Source organism: Spinacia oleracea, chromosome 1 (assembly GCF_020520425.1).
Source record: "Spinacia oleracea cultivar Varoflay chromosome 1, BTI_SOV_V1, whole genome shotgun sequence".
NCBI lineage: Eukaryota > Viridiplantae > Streptophyta > Magnoliopsida > Caryophyllales > Amaranthaceae > Spinacia > Spinacia oleracea.
In genome coordinates this window covers 63,870,230-63,883,538 of record NC_079487.1, presented here as the reverse complement: position 1 = coordinate 63,883,538, position 13,309 = coordinate 63,870,230, and the positions used below count along the sequence as shown (strand labels likewise).

Sequence of the window (13,309 nt, the reverse complement as noted above, 5' to 3'; positions counted from 1 at the left end):
ATTAGCCCCAATTGATTACTCTATCCGCACTACACCATATGAGATCAAAGAGGGCAAAATATGTCGCCCTCTTTGATCCAAATCTCGCCCTGGGCTACTCCGTCCACTTTAATATCTCGCCCTCTTTGGTAAAGATCAAAGAGGACAATGTATTTTGCCCTCCTTGATTAACTCAAATAGGGCAACTGATATTTTCCGCCCTCTTTGCTCAAAACCAAACACGACAACTACCTGAAGTCGCCCTCATTGTTCAATACCATGGAGATACCAAAACTTCGCACTAGTTGTTCAATACCAGGGCGATATTAGAAACTCGCCCTCTTTGTTCTTTTTTTTGTTTTTAAAAAATAATAAATTAGGGAATAGGGATATGGAAGAGGAAGAGACCAACAAGAAAATTTATAACTGACATTGAGTGAAAAGAATACAAGAGTTTCTCAAATAAACATGAAAGAAATTAAAGAAATTAAAGAAATTAAAAGACTGAGAGTGAAAAATACACTGGGACAAACTCCTACTATCGAAACATCCCATATTTTGAAACAACAGTTTTGCATTCCGAGTTGAATATCCAATCTGCTCCTATGACATGATTAATCTCTGCGACCATCATCTGATATAATTTTTGCAAATGGTTAAGAGATCTTCCCAACTTATTTTGATTGATCCTGTACAGTTGAGTCAAGGATGCTTACCGTTGGACCGACAATTAAGGATGTCCCTGAATCAACAGCAGCAACACACCCATGAAATATGATTCCTGCTTTCCTCTTACTTATCGTTGTAAATTGTAACAGTATGAAAGAACTTAACTTGTTGAATGTGCAGTCAGGGACTTTACTTGTTAAATTGTTTGCAATGTCAAGACCTTCTAGCTCTATCTATTCAACACAAAAGCAATATCATGATTCAAGTTTCAAGTAAAGGAAGCCACAAAAATGAGATATCAACTTCGTAAACTAAAGCTTTACAGACTTGCCAGTAAACACTATCAGCTACTGAGACATAAGTATGATCGCCCAGATAGTGTTTCCAGTCAATAGCGTCGAAAACAATTTCACCCTGAGGATATTCTTGTTTCTTTTTAAACATCCGTAAACAATATACTCCTCAGTTTCTTAGCTTGAGATAAACAAGATCAATTTTCACGAAGTTTTTCTGTTGACATCTTTAGTTTATAAACAAATTGTTTGATAAATTTACATGAGATCCAAACATTCAATTGCCTGAATATTTGCTGAATATTGCCACAATCAAATGCTTGTATTTATCTCTTTCCCGCACTTAGAACCACTAAATTAATAGATACACAACCGATAGTAACTCACCAAAACATGGATATAAGCTATACTCATAGAGGATATAATCTAATAGTACAGTTAATTTGAACAAGACACATTAAATTCAATGACCTCAGACTCATCTTCACGCTGATCACTTTGTCCTCTGCCTCAAGTTCCTAGGGAAATGTAAAAGGGGTGGTGACTGGTGAGACTTCAACTGATCCTTAATACAATATGGTTGCCATACCTAAATGCAGAATGCATCGAAGCAGAGCGAAACTGCCTTAAGCCCCTCAATGGCAGACCAAATGGAATTCATCTAAAAAATGCATCGGGAACCTAGCAAGACTCTATTGCTTCAAAGTAAACCGAATTTCTTAGATACCTGAGTTGAACAAAACATACCTGATAACATAGAGTTAAGCCCTAACCTGCCAGTCTCACCCCTAAATGAATACATTCACCTACAGAGATGGTATAACAAGATATATGGTAAATACAAGTATATTGAAATTATTGGAACTTGCATTGATGAGATAGAAGAGATGTACTATGGAACTTGCATCGGTGACAAAAGCATATGCCTGCAGCTTCTCCGGGTTGTCCTACAAACACTCGTTCATCTTTTTTTCTCTCATAAACCAAGAGAGACAAACATTATTCATTTTTACCACCGATAAGAATACATGATTATACAAACTCAAATCTTCAATATTGGTTTTTCTCTCATAAACCAAGAGAGACAAACATTATTCATTTTTACCACTGATAAGAATACATGATTATACAAACTCAAATCTTCAATATTGGGTCATACCTTAATCCTTCCATACATCCAGGACATATAATTTCATACTTTAGTCTTTAACAAAATAAAATCTGAATTATCATTGTCTAATTGGAACATATGTACGAAATTTAAATCAACACATATCAGTACATATACAAATAAATAATATTTTAAAAAAAACATCGAATATAAATCATAAATATACAAATAATGCAAAACAATACAACCAAATACCAGCAAAAAAACACAAAAGTAAGTAACTAAATTGAGTTCAAGTAAATAATGGTGAACTAGAAACATTCAAACAAAATAAATGACTCCAGTAATTGCAATTGTATAATTTCTCGAGAAGTCAATGATACCAGTAGCTTTTGATAATGCATGTAGCTAACGAACAAAAGCAGCAAATCAATTTGATTAACATTCAGTAAATTAGGGTTTATGAACAATTTTCAACTAATTAGGGGAATTTGGGAGTGAAGTTGAAGGTTTAGGAGAGAGAGATTATACCAGTAAGTCGGAATTGGACCTAATTTGAACAGAACTCGAGCAATTTGCGAACACACCTCCAAGCTTACAATCTCGACAACGAGCGAGTTGGCCAAATTCGACCAATTTTCGAATAAATTATAGTTTGTTGAACAATCTATGGAGGATTGTGGAGGATATTTTGGGGGAAGAGAGAGAAGCTAATAACTTAAGATGAGAGTTGAATATGTACGAATGATTTAGGGAAAACGAATGAGGGATTAAAGGGGTTTAAGATTTTTGGTATGATGAAAGACGACGATACATAGGAGTCGTCCTGGTATTTTTCATTTTTTTCACCAAGGAGGGCGAAATTGAGTTACTCGCCCTCTTTGAGTGAAATTAATAAGACGACCTATTTTCACCCTGTTTGATATGCTGTACAAAGTCAAAGTTAAACTCGCCCTTTTTGTTCAAAAATTGTCGCCCTTCCTGATACTCCCTCCGTCCCGGAATACTCGACCCGATTTGACCGGCACAGAGTTTAAGGACTTGAATTGACTTATTTAATTTAATAGATAGTAGTTGATAGTGGTTGATAGTAGTTGATAGTGGAGTATTATTTTAATGTAGTTAGTGGGAGGTGGGTTAAGAGGTGGGGTTGGAGGAGTGTAGGGGTTGAATTTTTAATTATTTTTTGTATGAAGTAGGGGGTAGGTGGGTTAGTAGGGGTGGAGTGAGAAATAATATAATATTGTTAGAATATTTCCATTTTTAGAAACAGGTCAAGTATTAAGGGACGGCCCGATAAGGAAAACAGGTCAAGTATTCCGGGACGGAGGGAGTATCTTTTTTTGTAGTCATGGCCATTTATAATATTACTTCCTCCGTCCCGGATTACTCGCACTCGTTTTGACTTTTTACACTATTCGGTTTCGGATTCTCTAGAGTTTTAATAAAACTCTATAAGATAGAGTTGTATCTAAGGAAGGTTTTTGAGTGGCCACAATAAAATGGTAGCCACCACAATGCATTAAATTTAAGCCCTTCATTATTGTTGACTTATCTGGACCATTGATTCTGTTGACTTTATATTACTAATAATTTATAGATAAAATAAAAATAAATTATAAAAAAATCTACTTTTTGTTCTCCACGTTAATTTATTTTAGTATTTTCTGTCTTCATCAGGTTTTTTTTCCTGGTAAAAAAAAAAAAAAAAAAAAAGTCATCTACTGTTCTTCCTAATTCGATTATGATACGATTAAATTTTTCTAATTTGATTCCAACGTTCAAACTTTATTTTTGGTATTTTATCTCTCTTCATCAATTTTCGGTATGATTCTGCCAAGAACATTTAGAATGAAACCCAAGAATTTCAGAAATTTGTTCAAACGAACCCATCCAAATTTGTAATTCACAATTATATCATTTTTTTCCTCCAATTTGATTCGCGCAAGACAATCAAGAATGGAGTTGAAGATTATCTCAAAGAAACAAAAATGGAGTTTAAGAGTTCCGTAAATTTTGTTCACTTTTTTAAAACTGTAATTGTAGATCGTGCATTTTATTTATTTTTATTTTGAAAAACTTATTTTATTATAAAATTATTTATATTAATCTAAAAAGTCAGCAAAATCAATGGTTTAGATTAGTCAATTTTATTTAATGGTTAAGATTTATTGTATTGTGGTGGCTCCCATTTTATTGTGGCTATTGTAAAATCATCCTGTATCTAAACCATAAATTTTAAAATCAATGGCTAAAATTAGTGGGAAGGGAAAATCAGGAGGTGGATATTGATGAGAAAAAATAGGGGGGATTTTGAGAAGATAATATATGAGCCAATGATTTTTCATTCCATGGTTGATATTGCCCAACTCTACCTTGTAGAGTTATTTTAGAACTCTAGGGGATCCAAAACCATTAGAAACAAGCAAATAGAAAGTAGTATGATTAAGGTTAAACCATGCAAATGCAACCTAAAAGAAACAAATGCAACGAAAACTACAACCTAATATGCCTAAAATACTTTATACAAACATGACTCATAAAATTCCACCAAGCTAGACTATTTCTTATTCCTAAACACAAAACAAAAATAAAGAAATAATCGAGACAAACATGCCTTTCATTGAACTAGAATAAAACCAACTCAATTATCGAGCAAACAATCAAACTAAGTTACTGAGACAAAAATCAAGCTCGATTACAAATAGAATTGAACCACAAGGCATCATGATTCATGATCCACAAAAAGTTTCCCATAAAGTTAGTTGTCATTGCACACCTTGTAGAATATAAACAGATATTAGTGTACAATGTCCTATTACAATTGTCAATCTTATTCTCTCTTCAATCCTAAACTACAACAACACTACAATGGGCAATAGTGCCAGCAGAGACCATGATCACTCCATACAAACAACATTACAACATTCTAGAAGGTCTCATAATGATCAACTTCAACCAACTATTGTTGCTCTAACAACCTGCCTTAAATCTAGGGAATCTTTAGTTCAATTCTGTTGTACATCATTCTTGTAATAGCTTCACCTAGATAATTGTAGCTGTTGAGGTGTACATATAAAGTAACCTCATTGGATGAACCATACAAACAACATTATAACATTCTAGAAGGTCTCATAATGATCAACTTCAACCAACTACTGTTGGTCTAACAACCTGCCTTAAATATAGGAATTTGTTAATTCTGTTGTACACCATTCTTGTAATAGCTTCACCTAGATAGTTGTAGCTGCTGAGGTGTACATATAGAGTAACCTCATTGGATGAACCACCTCATCATTCCTAATATATATATAGTGTACTTGCTTTAAGGATTCCTCAAATAATTCAATAACAAAATCTTCATTTCTTCAAGCTTTCTAATCATTCTCTCTCTAAAATGCTTACTGACTTCCAGTTTAAGCAAAGAAATCATCATAGTTGTTGATGTCTAATATGGTATCAGAGCAAGTGATCATTCAATCCTGCTATAATTCTTCTGCTTGAAGATTCTTCTTCTGTTTTTTGATTGATCTTACATTTTATAGATAAAATTTTTTTCCAAGAGAATTGTGATTTTTCAGTAACAAAATGCCTGCCGATCAACAAGGTCCCTCAAAAAATCCTAACTCTACTTACTATCTTAGTAACAGTGATCTAAATGCCACAAAACTTGTGAGCATTGAGTTTGAAGGTAAATGTTTTAGTGATTGGAGACGCTCAATGATGATAGCATTGTCAGCTAGAAACAAATTGTGCTTTGATTATGGTAGTTTGAATCAACCAGCAGTGAATTCTACAAATTACAGAATATGGACTAGATGTAATCCAGTAATTTCTGGGATGTTAGCTTTTCTTGAGCCAAAAATTTCAAGAAGTGTTCTCTATCTTAAGACAGCAAGAGCAATATTGCTCGAATTAGATGACAGATATTACAGAGAATCTGGACCTCAATTGTTTTATGTTCAACAATAATTGAGTGAGTTGACTCAAGGTGATGATTAAGAGATTGCTAGTTTCTTTACAAATATAAAAATGCTATGGGATCAACTTGATGGATTGGAGCCCTTGCCTATGTGTGTTTGTACAGGGTGTAGTAGCACACTTACTAAGCAATTGCTTAAAACAAAGCAGGATCAAAGATTGATTCAATTTCTGATGAAACTGAATGATAAATATGAGCATCCTAAGATCACTATTCTCATGATGAATCCTTTCCCTTTCAACAGCCTATGGTCTGTTACTATAGGAAGAACAGCAGAAAGAAGTGCATAATCACATCACTCAGGCACACTCAGAGTCTACATCATTCAATGCCAAGAGATTTGATAACAAGCCTTATAAAAGTCAGTTCAACAATAGTGCTAACTCTCAGTATGTATGAACTGGAAATCAACAATACAAAAATTCCAATAATAGGAACAATCTCTTTTGTGAACATTGAAAGATGAGGAATCGTATTATTGATAAGTGTTGGAAACTACATAGTTATCCAAAGGATTTCAAAGGAAAAGGGAAGAGAATAGCAGCATCAGCTCAATTGGATGAATATACTCCTAAAGAAACTCATACAGAAGAAGGATCGGGTGGTTTTGTTCATGCCACTTTCACTGAAGAACAATACAATCAGTTAATGAAGTGTCTGCACACTCAACAGGTTGCTAACCAAGCTGGAAATTCTTGCTCTCACTCTCTTGGATTAGCAATCAGCTATCAACCTCAAGGTACATTATGTCTAATTTTAACAGAAAATGGATATTAGACATTGGTGCTAGTGATCACATGTGTTCAGATTTTTCCATGTTCAATTCTTTTGTGCCCGTGAATGACTAACAAACAAGGACAAACTTTATCCATATGATAAAACTTTATTGAATTAAGAGACAAAAGTGAATTAAATGAATAAATAATTGAAAATAGTCTAATTTCTTTAAAAATTAACCCTAGAAAATGAGAAGTGGCAGAGGAGGGAAGAGCCACTGATTTTCCCTCCCTAACCACTTCGAATTAGCTGGATTTTATTTTAGTTGATCGTCAAGACCCTTTTTTTTTTGGTTTTATATATTTTATTTTATTTTAGGGGAGACTTTTCTTATTTTATCGTGATTACATTTCAAAGCACTAATGTAGTTTTCTACCCCATAATTCCCGCTGAACTAAAATCCAGAAGAATTAATGCGCCTAACATTACATTTTTGACAAATCTTAAAATGTTTAACATGTTTAATGACTTTCTCCTTAAGATAATGTTGATTGTTAGTAAGACACAATTTCCACACTACACCAATCCGATCCAGATTCACAAGCCAGACCCTTGACTGGTGGGTTGGTGATTGTTAAATACGGGTCTAGGCCACACCTGTCATTGAGAGAGAGCAATTTAACAAGACCGTAGGAGATTCTAAGTTAAAACTATCATATGGTATAGGCCCGTATTTAACATGATATTAGAGCCAGCGTGACGCAAAGGTCACGGGTTCAAATCTCATTCACCACTCCTTTTAAAATGGAATATTTCACGTTGGTTATGAGGAGGCCTATGTTACATCTACATTTCAAGTCGGCTTTCATGTGAGAGGGCGTGATAGGCTGATAGCGTATAAAATTAATCTTAGAACTTCAACCATCAGCTTAAATTTTTGATTGAGTTGGTCATTTGACAGTGATCCCCACTCTCAAGTGCCCCTAATAAAATTGAAACCTCAACTTCAAGGTTGGAAGGTAGTTTTTTTTTTGTTCTACTACGAGGAGTTCCCACCGCCTTCGGCGAGTGGACTAATCTCCCGCGGGAGTTTGCATGGGTACCTCGATGGGCAGCATCCCTCCCAGTTGAGATTTTTTCCATTCCCAAGGCTCGAACCCGAGACCTTGGTTAAGGAGCAAGAGGCCCTTAACCACTCATGCCAACCTCAATTGGTTAGGTTGGAAGGTAGTTGGAGTAATTGATAACTGTTTTCTCTGCTTTGTTGGTTATTTTTGTTACTATAAAGTATTACATATAAGCTCCTTAATTTTCTAATTACTTCTCGTTTTAGAATGTTTCATAATGTTTTTCTCGTCCTTTTTAATTCTTTTTATGGCAAACATATTTTCCAGTCTTATACCCTTTTCCTGACAATATTTACAACTTTTAACTCGGCCTATATATCATGCTTTATCCATCTTTATTTTCCCTTATTCTCACCATCTTTTTACAATCTCTCTAATATTGTTTCCAAATTTTTATACTCACTTTTCTCAAACTTAATTATTACGAGCAAAAACAAGAATTTATAATAAATGAGTAAAACATTAAGAACCGGGGAAGGAAGTACACTTTTTTTTGGGTGAAATGAAGGAAGTACACTTTAATTGTATGTTTATAAATATCAAAATATGTGGACTAATCTCTGCTATCAGGGACCATTTTTCTTTTGTACCAATCTAATATATATTATATATAAAAATGAGGCATATTTGCTGAAATATTAGAGCGCCACCTAGGATTACTATGGGTTTCGGCCAATGAAAAAATAGATTTCTAATTTATTTTGGAATTAAAAAAAATCAAGTGAGACGTAGATAAATAATTAGTTGTCAAGTAGATATTTTAATTAATTAATTAATAATATATATAATTTCATCCAAAATTAAATACTCTAATAATTAAAAATAAATCTAAAATAAAATTTAATCCAAAATCAAACACTAATCTAATCTAAAATAAATAAAATTCAATTTAAAATCAAACATTAATCCATTATTAGAGCGCCACGTAGGAAATCCAATGGTTTCGGCAAATTAAAAATAAGATTTCAAAATTAAGTTTGAATTAAAAAAGTAGAGTGTCACGTAGATAAATAATTAATTGCCACGTAGATATTTTCATTAATTAATTATTAATATTACGCATATATACAATGTCATCAAAAAAACAAACAGTCTCATAATTATAAAAAAAATAATCTAAAATGAAATTCAATGCAAATTAAAAAATCAATCTAATCTAATATATAAAATTTGTACGTACATAGGAATTTTATTTAAACATAACTATTTAATAAAATTCGTGTATCGCGCGGGCTAAAATTTAGTAGTTACTAATTACGTAGTACTTCGTAAATCTTAAGTGTTAAAATTTGTATCAACTCTTTTCTAAAACGCATGGAAATATCAAATCGGAAAATGGAATTGGGCAATTCATAAGGAATTGAGTTTAATTCACTTACAAGATCAAAAGAGGTTTTATACGAAGGCTTAGAATCCGTAGAATAATCTGTGATTTGTATAAGTGCATGTGTTTGTTAATGCTGAATTTCCCGAATTCTTAGAATAATTACACAAAACAAGGCATCGATCAAGATGTACTTTTCATGACTAAAGAGTTTGAAGTTTTGGTCCTCTTGGAATTAAGTTTGCACATTTTTCCTACTGCAGCCTAACTTAGGCTCTTATTATTCCAAAGAAATTTCAAGAACTTTCTCCTATAAAAACCCCATCTCATGCGCATATTATTCATTCAAATAACTAAAACCTCTTTGTTACATTATTAATAACTCCTAAAATAAATATGGCTAAAAATGTCGCAACTTTTTTGTGCTTTACCTTAGCAACCCTAGCACTGTCCCAAATGTGTTGTGCACAAAACTCGCCACAAGACTATGTTGACGTCCACAATGTAGCTAGGGCTGCAGTGGGTGTTGGAAATATTCAGTGGGATGATAATATTGCGGCTTATGCTCAACAATATGCCAACCAACGAATCGGTGATTGTGTCTTGCAACATTCTGGCGGATCCTATGGAGAGAACATTGCCGGTGGCGGTAATGGTGGATATGAGTTAAGTGGCACAGATGCAGTTAACATGTGGGTGAATGAGGGGGTTAACTATGATCATGGTTCCAATACTTGTAGTCCTGGACAAGTATGCGGACATTATACTCAAGTGGTTTGGCGTGACTCGGTTCGTCTTGGTTGTGCTAGAGTTATATGTAACAGTAGCGGGATTTTCGTCATTTGCAACTATGATCCACCAGGCAACATCATAGGCTCCAGCCCTTACTAAACTTTATAATAAATCTTATCAAATACTCTAAGTATGTAATTCAGCTCACTAAAGCTTTGGTGATACTGAATTAGTTATATTGAATAATCTTCTATTCCTATTAATACTTCATGTAACGCTTTTGAAAAGAAACAGTTGAATAAAACAAGTACTATTGTACTATTCGATATAATCAGGCCATCTGGGTTTATTTTTAGTACCGCCACTTATCTGGAGTACGGTTATCTCATTATACTTCTATCCCCAATATAACTCCTTTCACACAAATTCTTATTTACAAGGGGTGTACAATAAATATTGTACACCGGAGTAAAAGTTAAATCAAAATGCTTAAAAGTTAAGCTTATATACGTAAAACTTATCTATTTTTTAGTGATAATTTTTTTTCATTTTAGTAAAATTTATTTCTTCAAAATCACTAATAATGTATAACATTAATCATTTAACTCTTTAAAATGTTTATCCATCAATTTTTTTTTACTAATATAAAAGTTAATCAAAACTTGGACCTTTTGCTCCTTTTATCAATGGACTAATCTTCTCCTAAATGTGCCCCTTCTATATTTAGGTGACAAGTTATTTACGATTATGATTTTCCTTGGTTTCTATCTATACAATATATTAGAAGGCGTAAGAAAGTATACAATGTCACGTGGCGCCCTCCTCTTTCAATTTGACACATGTCATTACGTGTCATCCAATATTATTCAAAAATTACAAATACAAGATTCGAACTCATGACTTGGTGATTGGAACCACTAATGACTTATCCACTTGGCTATGCAAATTTACGTGTTATATTTTGCAAACGTTATATAATAAAGTGATAGTAAAGAAAGAAAAATCATTTTAATAAAAATAGGAGTTAATTATGATTTGTTTTTATTTTTTTTTACAGAAAAATAGGCATAGTTACAATTATTCAAGTGATGACTCGGCCTTCGGGGCATCGCCCGAGCCCAAAATCTAGTTTCTATCACAAATTCCGTTATATATATAGTACAACTTACAGTCAGGCACATAAGCTACTTACTAATTACACAATTAACCCCACAAAGCCCAATTACACAATATAAGCCTTATTGCTCCCTCAAGTTGGAGCATGGAGATCACAAATGTCCAACTTGCGGAGTAAGTACAAGAATTGTCGCTTGCCCAATGCCTTAGGGAAAATGTCAGCAAGTTGATCACCGGTCGAGACATGACTAGTAGAAATAATACCCTCTTGAATAGAGTCTTGTACATACATAGTGATAATCAATCTCGATATGCTTCATACGTTCATGAAACACGGGATTTTGAGCAATGTGAAGGGCGGATTGACTGTCACAAAAACTTGCCATGGCGCGTGGATGATCCACCTCGAGACTGCGAAGTAAGGCCTTAAGCCACTGAAGGAAATAATGCCCTTGGTCCAAGTATGCATATAATATTAAGTCTAATAAATGCGGTTCAGTATTAATTAACAAGTTAATAATTCAGTGAGATCAAGTGAGCTGAATGCCTAGCTAGAGGCCGCTTCAGTTCAAGTGGAATTAATGATATTAATCCACAACTTACTCTTGACTGAACCCGTAGGGTCACACAAATAGTACGTAAACGGATCAAGTATTTAATGGCATTAAATACTCCATCTATGGATACTCGGAATCGACGGATCTTGGTTTCAGTGGGAACTGAGATCGTCACAAGCAAGAAATGAATACTCCGGAAACGATGATATTACCGGAAACGAAAATATGGATCGTATCGGAAATATAAATATTATCCAAGTCGTAGATGTTGCCGGAAACGGAAACATGGTACGTATCGGAAAATATTAATGGAAATGGAAATATTGCCGGAATCGGAAATATTGCCGGAAACGGAAATATTGTCCGAATCGGAAATATTATCAGAATCGGAAAATAATTCCGAAAACGGAAATATTAAATATTTGTTCGAAACGGAAATTAATTCCGAAATCGGAAATATTAAATATTGTTCGTATCGGAAATGAATTCCGGAATCGGGAAATTAATCGGAAGCGTATCGTACGAATTAGCATCGGACGAGGCCTGCCAGACGAAGGCCCAGCATGAAGCCGGGCCATCGCCCAGCAAGCCAGCGCGCCACAACGCACCAGCCAAGGCTGCGACCAGGCCCACCGCAAGGCAGGCCCAACGCGCGCCAAGGCTGCGGCAGCGTGTGGGCCTCGTGGCAATGGGCTGCGAGTGCTCGCGGGCTGCGCGCGCTCGCATTACGCCCCTCGTGGGCTGCTGTGCGTGCGTGTGTGTGTTTGTGTTCATATACGAATCCTAAAGCTATCAGGATTCGATACATGATTAAATTCCTAATCCTAAAAGGATAAATTAATTAAATAAGAGTTCTACTAGGATTCTAGTTTAATTAATTCGTATCCTAGTAGGATTCCAGTTCCTTTTCCATACCTCTATAAATAGGTGCCTAGGGTCATAATTTATAGACACAATTGAAGTATTCTAAAGGTAAGATTTTGAAGAAAAATCAGCCATACACTTGCACCTAATAGCCGAAATTCCTAAGCTACCTTAAGGGCGATTCTAGTTGGTCAAGCTTAAGGCGGATCCGGACGTGCTGTGGACTATCTACGGAGGGACGACACTTGAAGTCCTAAAGACTTTTTCTTGTTCGGTTCGGGCGCAGCTAGGGAGGGCACGCAACAAAGTGTATGCATCTAAACTATGCTAAATGATTATGTGTAAATAAATAATATGCTTTCCTGGCTTTATGGTTTTCCGCATGATTTATGTTTTGTCATATGAATCATAACCTCACAGTGGTATCACGAGCCTCTTATTATTTTCATAATCTAAATTGCATGAACATGGTTAATTTTACAAATTTTCAAGGAATTAAAGGGGTGATTAATTTTCGTAATTGTTAATTAATTGCAAATTGCGTTTATTTAATTATATGTACGCAGTTTTTCGGCAGTTTCTTCGTTACTCATCCAAATCGAGTGATTTTTGTATCAATTCCGCATGTAAAAGGCATTCTAAAATTTTGACAAAAGTAGTATTTTTCGGCCGAACTCAGAATTCCCAAATTCGAAGCCTAACTATGACTTTTCGGAGGTTTTAGTTTTTCGAACGCAAAAGTTTGTAAATTTAAGATGTTAAATTAAATATTTGCGATTCTTGTTGATAAATCTTGAATTTTTGATTGACCTACAATATATGTTTAACAAGTTTGAAT

The 13,309-nt window shown here is 34.4% G+C and overlaps 2 protein-coding genes across 14 annotated transcripts; one reads left to right on the top strand and one right to left on the bottom strand.

Moving 5' to 3' along the window:
- Positions 1–384: 384 nt before the first annotated feature.
- LOC110775600 (aspartic proteinase-like) lies at positions 385–2,966 on the bottom strand. Of its 13 annotated transcripts, none has more exons than XM_056827902.1 (5): positions 2,584–2,951; positions 1,835–1,914; positions 1,689–1,747; positions 696–877; positions 385–613 (listed from the first exon to the last, which is right to left on the bottom strand). In XM_056827902.1, the coding sequence occupies exons 3-5, from the start codon at positions 1,741–1,743 to the stop codon at positions 518–520; spliced, it is 333 nt and encodes a 110-aa protein (XP_056683880.1). In that variant the 5' UTR covers positions 1,744–1,747; positions 1,835–1,914; positions 2,584–2,951; the 3' UTR covers positions 385–517. The 13 variants fall into 13 exon arrangements, 6 of the variants coding, with proteins under 6 accessions (XP_056683880.1, XP_056683917.1, XP_056683822.1 ...); XM_056827939.1 differs by having other exon boundaries at positions 1,847–1,914; XM_056827844.1 differs by having other exon boundaries at positions 1,835–1,906.
- A 6,569-nt stretch (positions 2,967–9,535) lies between these two features.
- On the top strand, positions 9,536–10,265 carry LOC110775599 (pathogenesis-related protein PRB1-3). The gene has a single exon (XM_021980210.2). It carries the CDS (start codon positions 9,599–9,601, stop codon positions 10,091–10,093), a length of 495 nt encoding a protein of 164 aa, XP_021835902.1. The 5' UTR covers positions 9,536–9,598; the 3' UTR covers positions 10,094–10,265.
- The last annotated feature ends 3,044 nt before the right edge of the window (positions 10,266–13,309 follow it).

What these genes read in the sequence shown, in the direction of transcription:
- LOC110775600 (XM_056827855.1), bottom strand. Translation starts at nt 1,743, where the DNA reads ATGTATTCATTTAGGGGTGAGACTGGCAGGTTAGGGCTTAACTCTATG. An exon ending in GCTTAACTCTATGTTATCAG is followed by an intron (nt 878 to 1,688) that starts GTATGTTTTGTT and finishes TTGAATAGATAG; the next exon opens with AGCTAGAAGGTCTTGACATT. An exon ending in CCTTAATTGTCGGTCCAACG is followed by an intron (nt 614 to 695) that starts GTAAGCATCCTT and finishes AAATTATATCAG; the next exon opens with ATGATGGTCGCAGAGATTAA.
- LOC110775599 (XM_021980210.2), top strand. Translation starts at nt 9,599, where the DNA reads ATGGCTAAAAATGTCGCAACTTTTTTGTGCTTTACCTTAGCAACCCTA.